This window comes from Berghia stephanieae, chromosome 11, assembly GCF_034508935.2.
Source record: "Berghia stephanieae isolate SIO BIC M18660-M18661 chromosome 11, UCSD_Bste_1.3, whole genome shotgun sequence".
Lineage (NCBI taxonomy): Eukaryota > Metazoa > Mollusca > Gastropoda > Nudibranchia > Aeolidiidae > Berghia > Berghia stephanieae.
Genome location: NC_088370.1, coordinates 303,359 through 319,884, shown reverse-complemented (window position 1 = coordinate 319,884; position 16,526 = coordinate 303,359). Strand labels below are relative to the sequence as shown.

The following is a 16,526-nucleotide window of genomic DNA, read 5'->3' as shown; positions in this document are numbered from 1 at the left end:
AAGACCCAAGGAAAAACCCGGCGGGGGAATAAGAAAAAAGGGTTATTTTCCCCCCGGGCGGAAAATACTAAATCCCTTTAAAAAAATATTGGGGTTTAAAGTTATATGTCTTAGGAAAGGTCATGGGGCTTTTTTTTTTTCCTATTAGGGTTAGTTATATGTTTTGGGAAAGGTCATAAAAGGCTTTTTTTTTTTTCTATGAGGGTTAGTTATAATTTTGTCTTAGGAAAGGCCCATAGGGCTTTTGTTTTTTCTATTAGGGTTATTTTATGCCCTTAGGGAAAGGCCCTGGGGCCCGTTTTTTTTTTCTTTTCGCTGTGTTTAAACCCCAGACACCTGTCGGGGATAAAAAAATTTTTGTTATCCCCAGACACCGTCTGGGGATAAGGAATTTTCATTATCCTCAGACGCAATTTGAAATTTCCGCCCCTTTTAAAAAATTTAAACCACATTCCAAAAAAAGGGAATGTTTCCAGATGCACATAGATATAAGGAAAGTTAATAAAATATCTATAAAAACATAAAATTAACCAACATTAAAATCAGTTGTTACTACATATACACAATATGCGTCGACTTCGAAGTGGGTGTCATGGCCGAATGGTTTAGTCGTCTGCCCTGGAAGTTTGACCATAATCGACGTTGTGGGTTCAAATCCTGGTAACGTCACTTTTTTTTTTTTTTTTTTTTTTTTTTTAAATTCCGTCTTCTTTTTACAGAACGTTGAAAGGGATAAATGTCCCATCCATCCTCCCCCACCTCTTTTTTTTTATTATTAACTCTCTCTCTCTCTCTCTCTCTCTCTCTCTCTCTCTCTCTCTCTCTCTCTCTCTCTCTCTCTCTCTCTCTCTCTCTCTCTCTCTCTCTCTCTCTCTCTTGTTTTCTAGCAAATATATTCGTCCCCACTCCGATCTCAAATAGTGTCTAAAAAGAATAATAATTAAAAAGCAAACAACAGAAATATCAGAGAGCGACCAAATGGTCAGATAGAGAGAATAAAAAAACAATAATTGTTTTAAAAATAAAACAATTAAGAATTCATGCTCAGAAATGAAACATTTACATAAAGGTTTAGCAAACAAAAAACTCTAAGGTTTAGGTCAAAATATATAAAAAAAGAAAAAGAGAGATTTCCCTCGGAGCAGGGAATAGTGTTAACAATAATAATAAATAATAATAAATATAATAAATAATAATAATAATAATAATAATAATAATAATAATAATAATAATAATAATAATAATAATAATAATAATACAATTATAATAATAATAATAATAATAATAATAATAATAATAATAATAATAATAATAATAATAATAATAATAATAATAATAATAATAATAATAATAGTATGATGATAAGAGTATTAATAATAAAAATAATATTATTATTGATAATAATATAATAATGATTATATGATGGTAATAGTATAAATAATAACAAATATTACAATTATTATTATTATTATTATTATTATTATTATTATTATTATTATTATTATTATTATTATTATTATTATTATTATATATATTATTATTATTATTATTATTATTATTATTTATTATTATTATTATTATTATTATTATTATTATTATTATTATTATTATTATTATTTGACCAAAACAAAAACAAAAAACAATAATAGATCTAGAGCAAATTAAATAATGAAATAATATTATCGGAGAAATTAAAAATAAACTCTTGCTCGGAACTCGGAACAAAAGTGAAAACAATGAAAATCAATTGGGAAGAAAGAAAGAAAAAGTTAAAAAAAATAAAAAAATGTGTGTGTGTGTGTGGGGGGGGGGGGGGGGGGGGGGGGGGGGGGGGGGGGGGGGGGGGTCGCGACTGGGTCGAATCTGTGCAGCTAAAAGGAGTAAAATGAAAGGTGGCCTAACCCACTGAGCTGCCTATCCACACCGCTATCGGAATATTTTAAATTCATATATGAGCTAAACATATTTCCACCATTTTTGCTTCCTTGTTTTGGTACTTATTTTCATCTCTGATTCGAATAAAAATATGTTGTTGGATCTAGTTTTGTGGACGTGCGATACTAAATTGTATTGTCTTGTGCGAAGCAGACAGGAAAATAACAGGTGTGGGTTTTGGGCTTTGGGCGAACAACACCATGGCCTAGGAATTCGTCCGCAACATAAAAATTATTCCCGGTCGTCCCCAAAATTGTGGCCAGAATGAGCAAATTATAGAAACAAGAGATGATCAATAAAGTTAACAGGTAGGTATGTAATGAAAATTTAAATGGTTGGTGGACTATGAACAGATTTGATGATTAACAACTTTCTTCCTGGTTGAAAATAAAAAGTCGAATTGCCAGTTTGACGTTTTCAGGTCAAAGTAACAAAAGAAATTTCATTGATCCACTTGCTTTAAAATATTTTTTTTAAAAAGAGCTGGATTTGACATTTGATCACTATTCACTTTCATTTTGTGTTAAATATCACTTGATATATTAACTGTTTTGGGACACAACCACTAGTATTTTTTCCAGAATATTTGGTATTTTTCACGCCTAGTTTGGCATTTTGCATAAAATCTTTCTGCCCACTTGCTACATGCGTCTGGGGATAGTATCCCCAGACAGGTGTCTGGGGATAACCAATTTTTGTTATCCCCAGACAGGCGTCTGGGAATAATGACAGCCTTTTTCTATTAGGGTTAGTTATATGTCTTAGGAAAGGTCATAGGGCGTTTGATTTTTCTATTAGGGTTAGTTATATGTCTTAGGAAAGGTCATAAAAGGCGTTTGTTTTTTCTATGAGGGTTAGTTAATGGTACTAGGTTTTATTTTTTCTTAAGGTTAGTTAAAGGAATACTTGGATTGTTTCCCTTAGCTCGAAGAGTTTACGGAAGGCTCCTCTTTAATGTGAAAAATGCTATATGTGATCGATTTATTATTATGGAACAAACTATTTCAGTTCACGTCTGTGCCAGATTATTTTCAGTCGTGGGATGTTTTTTCCATCAATAAATCATTATCCTTTACAAAAGATATTGAGGGAAAGTGTATGTGGGTGTACGTTGAGTGTGTGTGTGTGTGTGTGTATTTATGTATTTATGCATGGTTGGATGGATGCTTGAGTGTATGCATGTATATATTGTGGTATAGTTTATGCCAAATCCTATTATAAAGCACTCAATAGAGTCCTCTGTCCATTTACAAGCAGATGCATGGAATAAATTTAGGATTTTTTTTTTTGTATTTTAATTTTTGTCTTCTATCTGCCATGTGTCCCTGTCAAATGCTGGCCATAATAACAGGTGTAAAGAGAATGAGTGACTATTTAAAATTTAATGACAACACATTTTATACAGAGCTTTCAATAAACTTGTAAATCCTAGTCCTAGATACCAAATAAACATCAAAGACATAGGATATAATAATATATTTATCATGTTTTACAACACGTTCCATTACACAATTTCAACCAACGTGATATGCTTGTCTAAAGTAAACAGTCATTTGCTTCAATAATTGTATTCTTACTAGGATCAGTCGGAAGGTGAAAATTTTGGATTTGCATTTTTTTTTCATGGTATGAAAGATTATGCTCCCCAGAGCATTTTAATCTTTATTTGAAGTAAATCGGGTGATTTTTCAAGAAGTTCTGGTCAGATGTATAGGAAAAGTATCCAGCAACTTTTCTCAAATTTCATACCTTTTCCAGTTGACTAGCTGTAAAAATTATTTAAAAGTGAAATAAAGCTTTGATATTTCCCAAAGATGTACAAAAAGAGTTGATTTAATCATTTATGACAAGATAAGAACACATTTTTGATAAAAATTGACCTTCTAACTAAACTTGGCAATATCTCATTTCAAACCTTTTCACCATCTGACTGATTATGTCATTCACTGTAACATTTGTCAATAATCAACCAGTATAGATTATATATGAAAAACAAACCACTTGTTACTGGCAGATTTTTCCAATTCATTTTCATTCTATTTACTAGCTTTAACTGTATTGCCCTTTGATCCAGTCTTTTTTTTTTTCTTCTATCAAAGTAATTTTTTCCTTTTTTCTCACTTTGTACAATTTGGTCGGAATGTCATGTCTGATAGAACATTTGTGACTAGGAGCATCTGTCGAATTTTAAGCATAAATTTAAATTGGTCCTCTCAAAGTTACATTGTCCCAGAGGGGAGTTTTTTATGAATTTGTTAACTACAGTGGGACCTCCCGATAACGACATGCCACGGGACCGAGTTTTTATGTCGTTATCCGGAGGTGTCGTTATTTAGAGGTTTCCCAGATGGGGGACAAAGTGGGCGTGGTAATACCCGTGGGACCAGTTTTTATTAACATTGACAAAACAAACAAAACATTATAGTGTATTCCTCTTAGAGGGTTCTTGTGCGTGTGTCTGGATGAGACTTTTAGGTGATCTGAACTGAGTACACTGATAGTGTGCTCCTGGAATCTACATCTGTTCCCTATTTAAACAATTCCCCTTTGTCTTACTTTTTCTTATGTCATTTCAATTGTAAATCTAGAATGTTTTTAACTATCCAATTTTCTTCCTTTTTACTGGCGCTGATATGACATAGATGTGTCACAAGCGCTGTAAAACCCTTTAAAACAAACAAAAACAGGTAATTGGACGCTGCAAGTTAGATAAAATCCCTCCTCCTCTTCCTCCTCCTCCCACAAAAACACTACTACTACTACTACTACTACTACTACTACTACTACTACCACTACTACTACTACTACTACTATAACCACATGATATCACATTTTCCAAGATTTTGATTTTACTTGCTTACACTTACATTTATACCTTGGCTTTTATTAATGCATATCAGCCAAGATTCGTCAAAAAAAATCTGCGTTCTCATTGGTTTCAAAAGCTGTGTTCTCATTGGTTCAAGCAGGAATTGTTTTTATAAACTTTGAGTACTCGTACTCTGTATTTTTAGTATCAGATATCTACGAAAACTGCCGAAAATCGCCAAAATGATGTCGTTATTCTGATGTTTTATCAAAAAGTGCGTCGTTATTTGGAGGTTTTTTTTACTGATCTTAAATAGAAAAAAAAAAATTGGGACTAGGGGTCAATGTCGTTATCAGGAGGTTGTCACTATTCGGAGGTGTCGTAATCGGGAGGTTCAACTGTATAAAGTAAGTTGTATTGCAAGGGACTTTGTTTTGGGTCATGATTTTGTTTGTCTTATTTTTATTTTTTCCCTGTCTCTTAATATTTGCTTGCATAGAAATTAAATTTTATATTCCAGGGACTTCGATATGCTACTTTGGACTTCGATATGCTACTATATCCATAAATATCATTGTATGGAAAAATGGAACCCACAACTATTTTATCTCTTTTAAACTTTTTTCTTGCAGTGTTTCCAGAGTGTCTATTTTACCCTGAATGTGATTTGTGACTTGGTGGAGAAGAAATCCAATCCAGGGAATCCGTCTCAAAGGGAAACTGTTCAGAAATGGAGAGATGCTCTCCATTCTTGTCTTCTTTTCCCTACCACCATGGTTTGGATTCTTTATGCATTTTATAACTATATATATATATGTATATACAGCAGAATTACTTTAAACCGAAATTTTGGGGACCTTCTAAACCATTTTGGTTTAAAGCAAGTTCCCGTTTTGCGATGTTTTTCAAGGGTGGTACTATTTAATTGCTCATTTAATCGCATCATGGGTTGTTTCCCCTTAAATAAAGGTGTTGAATAAATGCCGTCTTGGTAACCATTTTTTTTTTTTTAATTTAAAAAAATTTTACTTTATTTTTATTTTTTTTGGATGTATTTTAAAAATATTTTAATATTAAAATTGTTGAAAAAATTGAGTTGGGATGCCGTGTTTTTTAACATATCTCGTCTTGCTCAACTTTTTTTCATCGACTTCACATAGTATTTTATTTTAAACTCCAACGTGTAAATACAGTGCTTTATTTTAAACATCTTAAAGTAAAATGTAAAGCTAAAATAAGATCGAAAGTTCTTGTGTGATAATTGATTATGAATGATGCGCAGCTACTCAGAGGTGAAGTGAAATGGAAATGAAAAGGCATGTCATTGCTAAGCTGTCTACTACACACCCCTTTTTTGTTGAAAAGCCATTAAGTTCAAAGACATAATTACATAGAAACCCCCCCCCCCCCCCCCCCCCCCCCCCCCCTCTTTCACACCCTCACATACACATTTAAACAAAGTGGAAATGAAATGGCATGTCAATGGTAAGTTGTCTACCCCCCCCCCCCCCCCCCCACCCCTTATTGTCTTGTTGAAAATCCAGTCAGTTCCAAAGCATCAACACACTACGAGCGAGATCATCCTGCGAGATTCTACACCCCTACCTCCCCCTCTTTCTTACTTTTTCGCCTGTCAGTCACTCGTTGTCTTCCTTTTCCAGTCTGTGCGATTGTGGTGTTGGCCAAGCCCAAGTGCAGTGATTGAAGTGTTGTCTACCCCTCAACCCCACCCCACCGCTCACCCTCATCTTATACTTACGCTCTTTGTTTAATATTGCCGGGCCTTATTACATGTGGCCTCCTTCCCGAATTTTTGAAGAAAAATAGAGAGAGAAAAAAGGAAGGTGCTCTCAAGTTGTTTCGGTTTAAGAAAGTAATGCTTAGAAGTATTTCGGTTCATCGGAAGAATTTGTTCAAAGATAATGAAGAAACTAGTACAATTTATTAAATTCTTTGCGGTTTAATGTATTTTTCGGTTTAGCTTCTTTCGGTTTAAAGTAATTTTACTGTATATATATATGTATATGTATGTGTATATATATATATATATATATATATATATATATATATATATATATATATATATATATATATATATATATATATATATATATATATTATTTTAATATTTACCACAATGTTGGAGTCAGTCTACATCGATGTTTCAGGCCTAATCAGCCATTGTCAGGACCAAACTCATGTAACACACAGTCCTGACAATAGCTGATTAGGCCTGAAACATCAATGTAGACTGACTCCAACATTGTGGTAAATATTAAAATAATAATTCGCTCCATTGCTTCATGTCGAGCACTTTCCGTACCATATTTGTATCAAACACGATTCAATATATATATATATACAGGGTGTCCAGCCTAGTCGGATTTTGGTCGGATGGCCGCTGGTCGGTCGGATAAGTCGGTTTTTGGTCGGATAACAGGTCTGTGAGTCGGATAAATCAAAATTTGGTCGGTTAAATTGACGCAGGTCGGTAGTCGCAAATATCAGGTTCGATAAAACAATAAAAATGGCCTGATCAGATGAACGTCAACAGACTGTTTTTTATTTCCGGTTGGTGTAAGTGACCCCCCCCCCCTTGCGATCTTCTGAAAAGCGCCGTTTTGCCCCCGGATGGGCAGTATCGACAGTTCTATCGATATTCAAATACTTTTCTTCTCTCTCTTTTCTTTGTATCGACTAAGTGGATAATTTATTAAGCTCTCTGAAATCGATTAGTGCCCATCTTTAGTTTCTGATCTTGGCCCGGGAAGTGTTGCTTTGTTCAGTTCTGGCTCTACCATCTTGACGAAAGAGAACCACGTTGGAATCCTGTCTATGATTGCGTTTACTTTACACTTGTTCGGGCCTACCAATTCTTGTATCTACATTTTTCAATTTTCAGATTAATTTTACTAGCCTTAATTTTATTTCATTGATTGACGTGTGAGAAAAAATGGAAAATGTGATTGTGTGTTCACTTCAGGTCTGACTGCTAACAACACTACAAATTCTTGGATCTAAATATTTTAATTTTCTATTTCATTGACTTGTGAGAAAAATTGGAAAATATAATTTCTTTTCATGCTCTAGTGCGATCTCAAAGAAAACCATACAAAATTTTTATTCTATTTTATTTTTTGGTTACATTCGTGGATTTAGAGGTAATCAATTTTTTAATTGGAGGAAAGTGGAGAACATCGTTACTTTCAATTGTTCTATTTAGTATAGTTAGAGCACTTACTTATTCACATTCTGAACTGATAATGGGGAAGTGTTATTATAATCATGAATGGATTTCAGACGCTAGATTTTCTGATTGGATTGCTGATATCAAAGATGACAAAGCAAAATTTTTGTGTAAGATATGTCACCAATCATATATTATAGGGTACTCTGGGATAAAGGCCTTAGTTAATCATGGCGATTCTATCAAGCACAAAAAAGCAAAATCTTTGCTCATGTCAAACAGAAGTTTAAGCTTTGCAGTTAGTAAAAGTAAGGCTGCCACCACCACTACAACTACAACTCCTCGCACCGACTCATCCGCATCTAGTACTAGTAGTCCATCCATGAGCCTTTCCACTGAACAAACAAAAATAACCCATCATGTATCATCAACCGACACCCTGAAAGCTGAGATTAGATGAGCGCTTTATTTAATCTCAAAACACAAGTGCTCGCGATTCTGATGATGTTGGGCCATTATTTGAAGCCATGTTTAAGGATTCGCAGATAGCAAAGACATTTCGCTGCTCCAGGACAAAGTTAGGTTATTTGGTGACTTATGGCATTGCCCCAGCTGTGCGAGAAGCTATTATTGATGAAATTAAGAGTGCAGAACAATTTGTTTTGATGTTCGATGAAAGTATGAACTCTGACTTGCAAAAAAAGCAAATGGATGTCCACATTCGTTACCTGGGATATGGTGGAGAGGTGAAAACAAAGTACATCGATTCACTATTTTTAGATTATGCTAAGGCTCGGGACATCCAGCGCTGTTTGGAATCCATCCTTACGGAGTTGGGAACCAGGAAACTATTGCAATTGTCCATGGACGGCCCCAATGTCAATTGGAGAGTTTTTAGTGATTTGACCAAGGATATTCAGACAGAGGAGAATGTTACTCTCTTAAACATAGGGTCCTGTGGTCTTCATGTTGTTCACAACAGTTTTAAAGCTGGCCTTGTTGCATCAGGATGGGACCTTGCTAGTTTTCTGAGATCATTGTACTACCTTTTTAAGGATGCACCAACCAGGAAGGCTGATTTTTTAAAGTTAGGTTCCACCAAGTCCCCCCTTAAGTTTTGTGGACACAGATGGCTTGAGAATGTCAGTGTTGGGGAGCGTGCCATTGAGATTTGGCCTTATGTTATGGAGTACATATCAGAGGTTAAAAAAGGAAAACTGTCAAACCCAACATGCCAACATGTGCGAGCTTTAAAATTTTAGCAGATTTCGAAAAGGATGAGCTTATTATTGCTAAACTTCATGCATTCCTCTTCATTGCCAAAATTCTGAAACCATTTCTAACCAAGTTTCAGAGCAGTGAGCCCCTAGCCCCATTCCTCTGCAGTGATTTATTTGAAATTGTTAGACGCCTGTATGGTCTTATTTTAAAAGAATCATTTCTTGACAAACTGGAGACATTTTCAGACCTTGTATCTCCAAATGACATTGAAAAACATCATTTTAAGAACCATAATTCGATAGATGTCGGATTTCAGGCCTCTGGATTGATGGAGAAAGATAAGAGACTGTCAGACCTGAAGAAAATGGATTTTAAGATGTGTTTTCAGAAGTTTGTAAAATCTTGCATCTCTAAAATCTTGGACAAATCTCCCCTGAGGTATAGGTTTGCTCATAGTATAACATCCCTCAACCCAAAAGTCATCCAGGATGATTCGGTGGATTCAAAAAAATTGTTCAAAAATGCAGTGGCACATTTAGTAAGCTGCAAACACATATCAGCAGATATTGTTGATGATGCTATTCATCAATATGGATTGTTCAGATCCGTTATCAAGGGAGTGCCGTACACCAATCAAAGGATTGATAGATACAATGAGAATGGACAGCTTGATCGTTTTCCAGACCTGAAGAAGATTATCAATCTCATATTGATATTGTCGCATGGCAATGCAGATGTTGAAAGAGGGTTTTCAGTCAACAAGGAGATAACAATTGAAAATCTTGTAGAGGAGTCGTTAATAGCAAGACGCCTTACCTGTCAATACATAAATGTAGAGAAAGTGTCTGACGTGGTGATATCTCCTGACATGCTGAAATCATGCAGCAAAGCATGGATCAGATATTCTAATGCCCTCAAAGAGAAGAAAGAGAGCAAGGGTATTCTGGAAAAAGAGGCCACTAGAAAAAGAAAGTATGATGAAGAATATTATAGTCTTGTGTGTGTATAGTCATATTGTAGTGGAGAAAGATCCAATGAACCCCTTGATATTAGTAACTTATTTCATCAAATGAATGCACAGCTATATGGCATAGTCAAGTCTCAAGCTATGATGTTCTGAATTATCCTTTCCCTGGAATTCCCTCAAATGGTAAGATTGAAAGTAAATTTATTTCTTCGCATCCTTTTGTAATGTCCGATTGCGAAAAATTGTGGTAGGATTTTTGCTTGGGCTGGTAGGATTTTTTAATGTCTCTGATACCTGGACACCCTGTATATATGAGTCTGAAAGTTCACTATTATTCATTTCTATTCATTTGTATTAAAGCCACATCTATTTTTCATTTTGACATTGTGAAGATGAAAGCACTTGTTCTCTACAAAGATTACGACAATACCTATCATGGTGTCATAAAGTGTTGTTGACTTTGGTCTTTTCGTGGTTCAGTTCTTAACCTGTAGCATAAAATAACAATAGCATTTGAAATGGTCACACATCAACATTATGAAGTACAGTATCTTAAATCACAAAAGAATTTGATATTTGTCTTTTAAACGAGTTCAGAAACCTTATCATGTTGAGTGCTTTATTCATTATTAATGTTACATTTTAAAAATTTATTTGATATCATTGTTGTTATTATTATTATTATTATTATTATTATTATTATTATTATTATTATTATTATTATTATTATTATTATTATTATTATTATTTTTATTATTATTATTATTATTATTATATATTCAAATAGGTATGTATAAAGATTTTATTAAAATACATATCAAAACAGTTGCTATTCCAAACAATCTTGTTACAATATTAATTCTTGTTCCATCTTTTCCAGTTTGTGGGCGTGTCTTTTTGGGCAATATATGCTGTAGACAGAGAACTGATATTCCCAAAGTCTTTGGACGGTTTGTTCCCTGTGTGGCTAAATCATTTAGTGGTAAGAAAGTTGTTATGTGATAACTCCTAGCTCTGCTCACTCAAATAACCTTAAAAGTATGAAATCAAATCAAGTAAAAATAAAAAGTATCCCTTTTCATGTAGTGGAATTAGAAATGATCACGGTATCCATCACTTAAATGGATGGTAACAATTGCTTGCTATTCTTTAGATAAGACACAGGTCTATTTCAAAGTGCTTTCTGTTATATCTAACAATCCCAGCTACCCAAACACTGCTTTGGGGACAGGGGATTCACAACAAAACAAAAAAAAAATCTCAGCAAAAATCCTATAACTCAACCAGAGATCAGAACCAGTTCCTTTGCTTGTGAGATAAGTGGTTTACTATTGGATATCAATGGTCAAACTGGACAAGTCCATTACTTGAAGTGGGCAGCCTATCGAAAGAGCTCGACCAACTGAGATAAAGCTGAAATCTAACAATTTAGCCTCACACATTAACAGAGGCTGTTGCTCAAGGAAAATAAACTTAATGCTGATACTGGGGATTGAACCCGGATGCTTTAATCACTTGGGCATCTCCTCTCTTCCTCATCAAGCTTGAACAAGTTCCAGTTCAATGTCTTGATCAGCCAAAGATGAATAACCCGTCTGTGCACATTTGATACAAATTGTCTGGTGGCGTCTCCATTATAATTATTGTGTCATTGAGTTGGGAAAAAATGCTTAATGGTCAATCAAATTTGTTGTTGTTGGAAATATTTAGAATTTCTGATGGGAGAGTGTTCCATTCCTTGATGGTTTTTGGGAAAAAAGCTGTTTTTATATATGTTGATTCTCTGTGTTGGAATGGTGAACTTACTGACTTCTACAATAATTTCTTTTGAATGTACAGTGTTGTTTTGTAAAATATGGTCGGAATATACAGTTCTTTGGAGAAGTTTGAGGCTTTTCTCTTTCCACCTACTCTCCACTGCTAAAATTTGCCATTCACAAGGCATCGTTGAGACCGTCAAACGTGGGAACTATGGCTCCAGTAAATAGCAGTAGAACCCCTTAGTGTAAGTGAGAGCGGAGAAGGCTTGTTGCCTCAAAACATGAAAATAGTGCTTAACACTTTCCATTAAGCATGTGTGTGTGTGTGTGTGTGTGTCTGCGAAGATTGGTGGAGTGGGTCAGGTCAATGTTCGGGAGTGAAAGGAAAAGGGATTGTTAATATTTTGTGTCTGTGGCATGCTGGAACAAAGTATGGGAAGAGTGTGTTTTGATTTGTTTTTTGGGTTTTTTAAATTTAAAATTTTTTTGTCATGGTCTCAAGTGAGTAAAGAGCTACTCGACTATGCATAAAGATATGTAGAATGAGGCCCCAGACTTTACTAGTTACTAAAAGTGAAAAACAATTAACGATTTGTTTAAGATGAAATAAAAAAGAAAGATGAAATTTAATTAAAAGAGATAAATAGTGATTGTAGTAGTTACAAGTAGAAACGTGAATATATTATGTAACTTATGATAATATGTTAGGGTCGTAAGGTTACGTTTCCAGGCAGTTGACAGGCGTGGGTAATATATTCATCCGATAACGGGCTCAGGCTCGTAAAGTTCCACTTCCAGGCAATTGAGAAGGGGTTATTCAGATGTTTCTTCGACAGCGGGCTCATGTTTGATCCTTGAAGATTATACAGTCAAAGGTAAAAGCACCGGCGTATTGATGGTGGAGATAAAATATCCACAAAGTCCCAAAAGATAAAAATCTTCAAATATATATGAGGAATGGAGCGACTGGCCGTCCGGCATAGATTGTAGAGAGAAGTGAGTGTAGAATGTTAGACCTATCAGCTTTTATAATAAGTGGCTACGTGACAGAATGTAGAACGAAAAGTATTCACTAATTAGAAATTAATTCGAGGGAAGGCTATAAAAGGAAAGACGATCTAATATTAGAAGGTACAGTTTATCTAAGCCTACCGAAATATAACTGGAGTGAGATGAATTCAGTTCTTAATTAAATAAAATTTAATAAGATAATTGTGAACAACCTTTACTGTGACAGTCTCTATTCCTTTTTTTCTCTTTTTGTGTGGCTATGTGGTCTTGTGGTATGACACTCGCTTTCGGATTGGAAGGTCCTGGGTTCGAGCCTCCTTGAAAGACTTTACTCACATCCTATCACTGTACTCAGGTGTAAAATGAGTATCTGGTCGTCAACAGTGTTGTCTGTCGGAAAAAATTGTAACATCGCCTAACAGGCATCATGTCTCGTTCTACATGTTACATGTTGCTATTGGCTAGGGACTTTTTGTATAGCGCTTTTAGCACATTTAGTGGATATTGCTCTATATAAAAGCTCGTTTTTTTTGGGGGGGGGGGGGGGGGGGGGGGGGGGGGGGGGGGGTTTGTTTTTTATTTTTTTATTTTAAATATTTCTACCTTTGGATAGGACGCCAGTCTATCCCAAGGTACTTTTCACCAGATCTAACAAATCCAGCTGCCCATTCACTGCTGAGTAGACAGGGAGATCAGAAAAGAAGCCCGACTGCACCCGGGATCAATCTCTGGCCCCTTGCGTGTAAAGAGAGTGCTCTATCAACTGAGCTATTGGGCCCCCCAAATAATCTAATGGTGGTTTTTAAAAATACAGACGTTATAATCTTTATTTTTGAAGAGAGCTATAGTATGTGAAACTCATATCATTTCATTAGTTAAAACACCAAACAAAATAAAAATATTATTGTATCATCAAATGACAACAATGCGATAGAAAGGAGTGGTGACAACAGATAGACAAAAGTAAAATATCTGACCATCTAGGTTCGAAACACACATGAACACACACATACACACAAACACACATCTTATAGTAGTCACATTCATTTCAAAGAATAACCCATTAGAGAAGAGGGGTGATGTCGTCATAATAGATCATTGTCATTGCGATCATTAGTGTGTAGTAAATTTGGAAATTTACCCCGAGTAATGGAATTGCCCAAGGCGTCATGCAACCCCCCTCTTCCCCCACCCCACACAGTCAAGAGGGTTGAAATCGGCATATGTGCAAGAGGGGGTTGGTGTGATTAATTAAGTGTGATGGGTGGTGATTGGTGGAAGAGAGGTGAATGACCTCAGCAAAAGAACTGAGAAAAGACAGTTAAAATAGAAAGGTGAGAAGTGAGGACCGCCAACAGTTCTTCACCTTGGAACCGGTCCTCGATTTTCAGCTAAAGAACCGTGGGACCGGTTCTTGGGACTGGTCCTCAGTGTGGCACTAGTTACAACCCATTCCTTACAGCAGACATCACAACCACATCATCCAGTCTATCAGTTACAACTCATTCCTTACAGCAAACATCACAACCACATCACTGTTTCTATCAGTTACAACCCATTCCTTATAGCAGACATCACAACCACATCATCCAGTCTATCAATTACAACCCATTCCTTACAGCAAACATCACAACCACATCATCCAGTATATCAGTTACAACCCATTCCTTACAGCAAACATCACAACCACATCATCCAGTCTATCAATTACAACCCATTCCTTACAGCAAACATCACAACCACATCATCCAGTCTATCAATTACAACCCATTCCTTACAGCAAACATCACAACCACATCATCCAGTCTATCAATTACAACCCATTCCTTACAGCAAACATCACAACCACATCATCCAGTCTATCAGTTACAACCCATTCCTTACAGCAAACATCACAACCACATCATCCAGTCTATCAATTACAACCCATTCCTTACAGCAAACATCACAACCACATCATCCAGTCTATCAATTACAACCCATTCCTTACAGCAAACATCACAACCACATCATCCAGTCTATCAATTACAACCCATTCCTTACAGCAAACATCACAACCACATCACTGTTTCTATCAGTTACAACCCATTCCTTACAGCAAACATCACAACCACATCATCCAGTCTATCGTTACAACCCATTCCTTACAGCAAACATCACAACCACATCATCCAGTATATCAGTTACAACCTAGGACTTCATATACAGGACAGATCCCCGCCCTCTTACTCAATCCTAACGGGGTCGTTCGTTTTTTCCCTATATAACAGTACCCCTGTCGTCAGGCTTTAATACCGAGTTATAGTTGCTCACTGAACGGACACCGAACGAACGACTTACCGATCACGTGATCAGTTTTTTCTCGCGTCCTCTCGTCTAATCTCGTCACTCCGGAATATAAAGAAGAGGCGGAGCTTATATGATATAACGCAATGAAAGTTCTGTCCGATGACGGGTGGGGGGATATCACCTCTCCAAAACTTACCTTATTATATGAGATCTTGAGATTCTTATCCAATCATCGATTGCTCGTTTGACAGTTCGCTTGTGAACAGTTAGGAGACCATCTCTTGATTTATGGGCAGGCGGCTTTGCGTAAAGGCGGTGAGTGTTGTATACATCAAAGAGTACCGCTGACCGATGGGTAAATAGTGGTTGTGTAACCCAAAAGCCCTACCGACTCGACTGCAAGGTCTTGTATGTAATAGTTGCGTCACCATCTCAACGCTCAGGAATTAATTAGTGAGGACTCTCAGTATATATATATTAAAAAAACAAACAACGCTTTTGAATCACACGAGATACATCAGTGTGCTCGTCGCATTGAGAATTGAAAAATGAGATATAAATCAAGAAAACCGACCGGAAAATAAAGAAACTATCATTAAATTTAAAAAATTGAGCAATATTTTTTTCAAACTCAATCTACTAGAAAAATTTTTTTATTTCTAAACCTATTTTTGTGAAACAAAGATAAATGTTCTCCTTTTTGCAAGCTGATTCAACAATGTGGTTTTCAAATTTATCGTATACGTAATCATTTGGAAGCTCCCGAGAAAGGTATTTTTGTGTAATCTCTTTCACACACACGCGCGCGCACACGCACACACACACACACAAACACACACACAAACATATACAAACAATACACAAACAATACACATCCCTGGTCATCTATTGCCTATATTATTAATGTTAATATATACATCCCATGCTGATTGTCACTACCCCCCCCCCACACACACACCCCAACCATTTCCACCATCCAAGTACCAGCGGCCTTTTCTCTTTGATTTTGTATCATGGTCTACCCGAAGCCCAACACCTCGATCGTTTGTGGGTCAACCCCTCCCCCCTCCCCTCACCTTCGCCCGTAATCAATTTATAATTTTCTCTCTGTATAGATCGCCACGTGCACAATTATATACTATTGAATGACACTGATCTTGCCCCTCCCCTAACACAAGCCAACAGCAACCCAAGCTATCCTCTATCATGTGACCTTAGATCCGATGCTGCATACCGCTTGAGAGTCTTCACTATCCAGATCTCGTTCATGGTCACGTGAGAAGGCTATATCCGTTCGGGTTCGGCGTTCGGCGTCTCGTTCGACCCGATTTCGTTAAAAGCCTAATG

At 36.0% G+C, this 16,526-nt stretch overlaps 1 protein-coding gene across 2 annotated transcripts in view; it reads left to right on the top strand.

Annotated features, from left to right (window-relative positions):
• LOC144957293 (androgen-induced gene 1 protein-like) overlaps positions 1-16,526 on the top strand; it is a 57,241-nt gene that overhangs the window by 1,837 nt on the left and 38,878 nt on the right. For both annotated transcript variants that reach the window (XM_078888396.1, XM_078888395.1), the window contains exons 2-3: positions 5,377-5,520; positions 11,000-11,101. In XM_078888396.1, the coding sequence (XP_078744522.1) occupies positions 5,377-5,520; positions 11,000-11,101 (246 nt within the window). The remainder of the gene's footprint in view (positions 1-5,376; positions 5,521-10,999; positions 11,102-16,526) is intronic.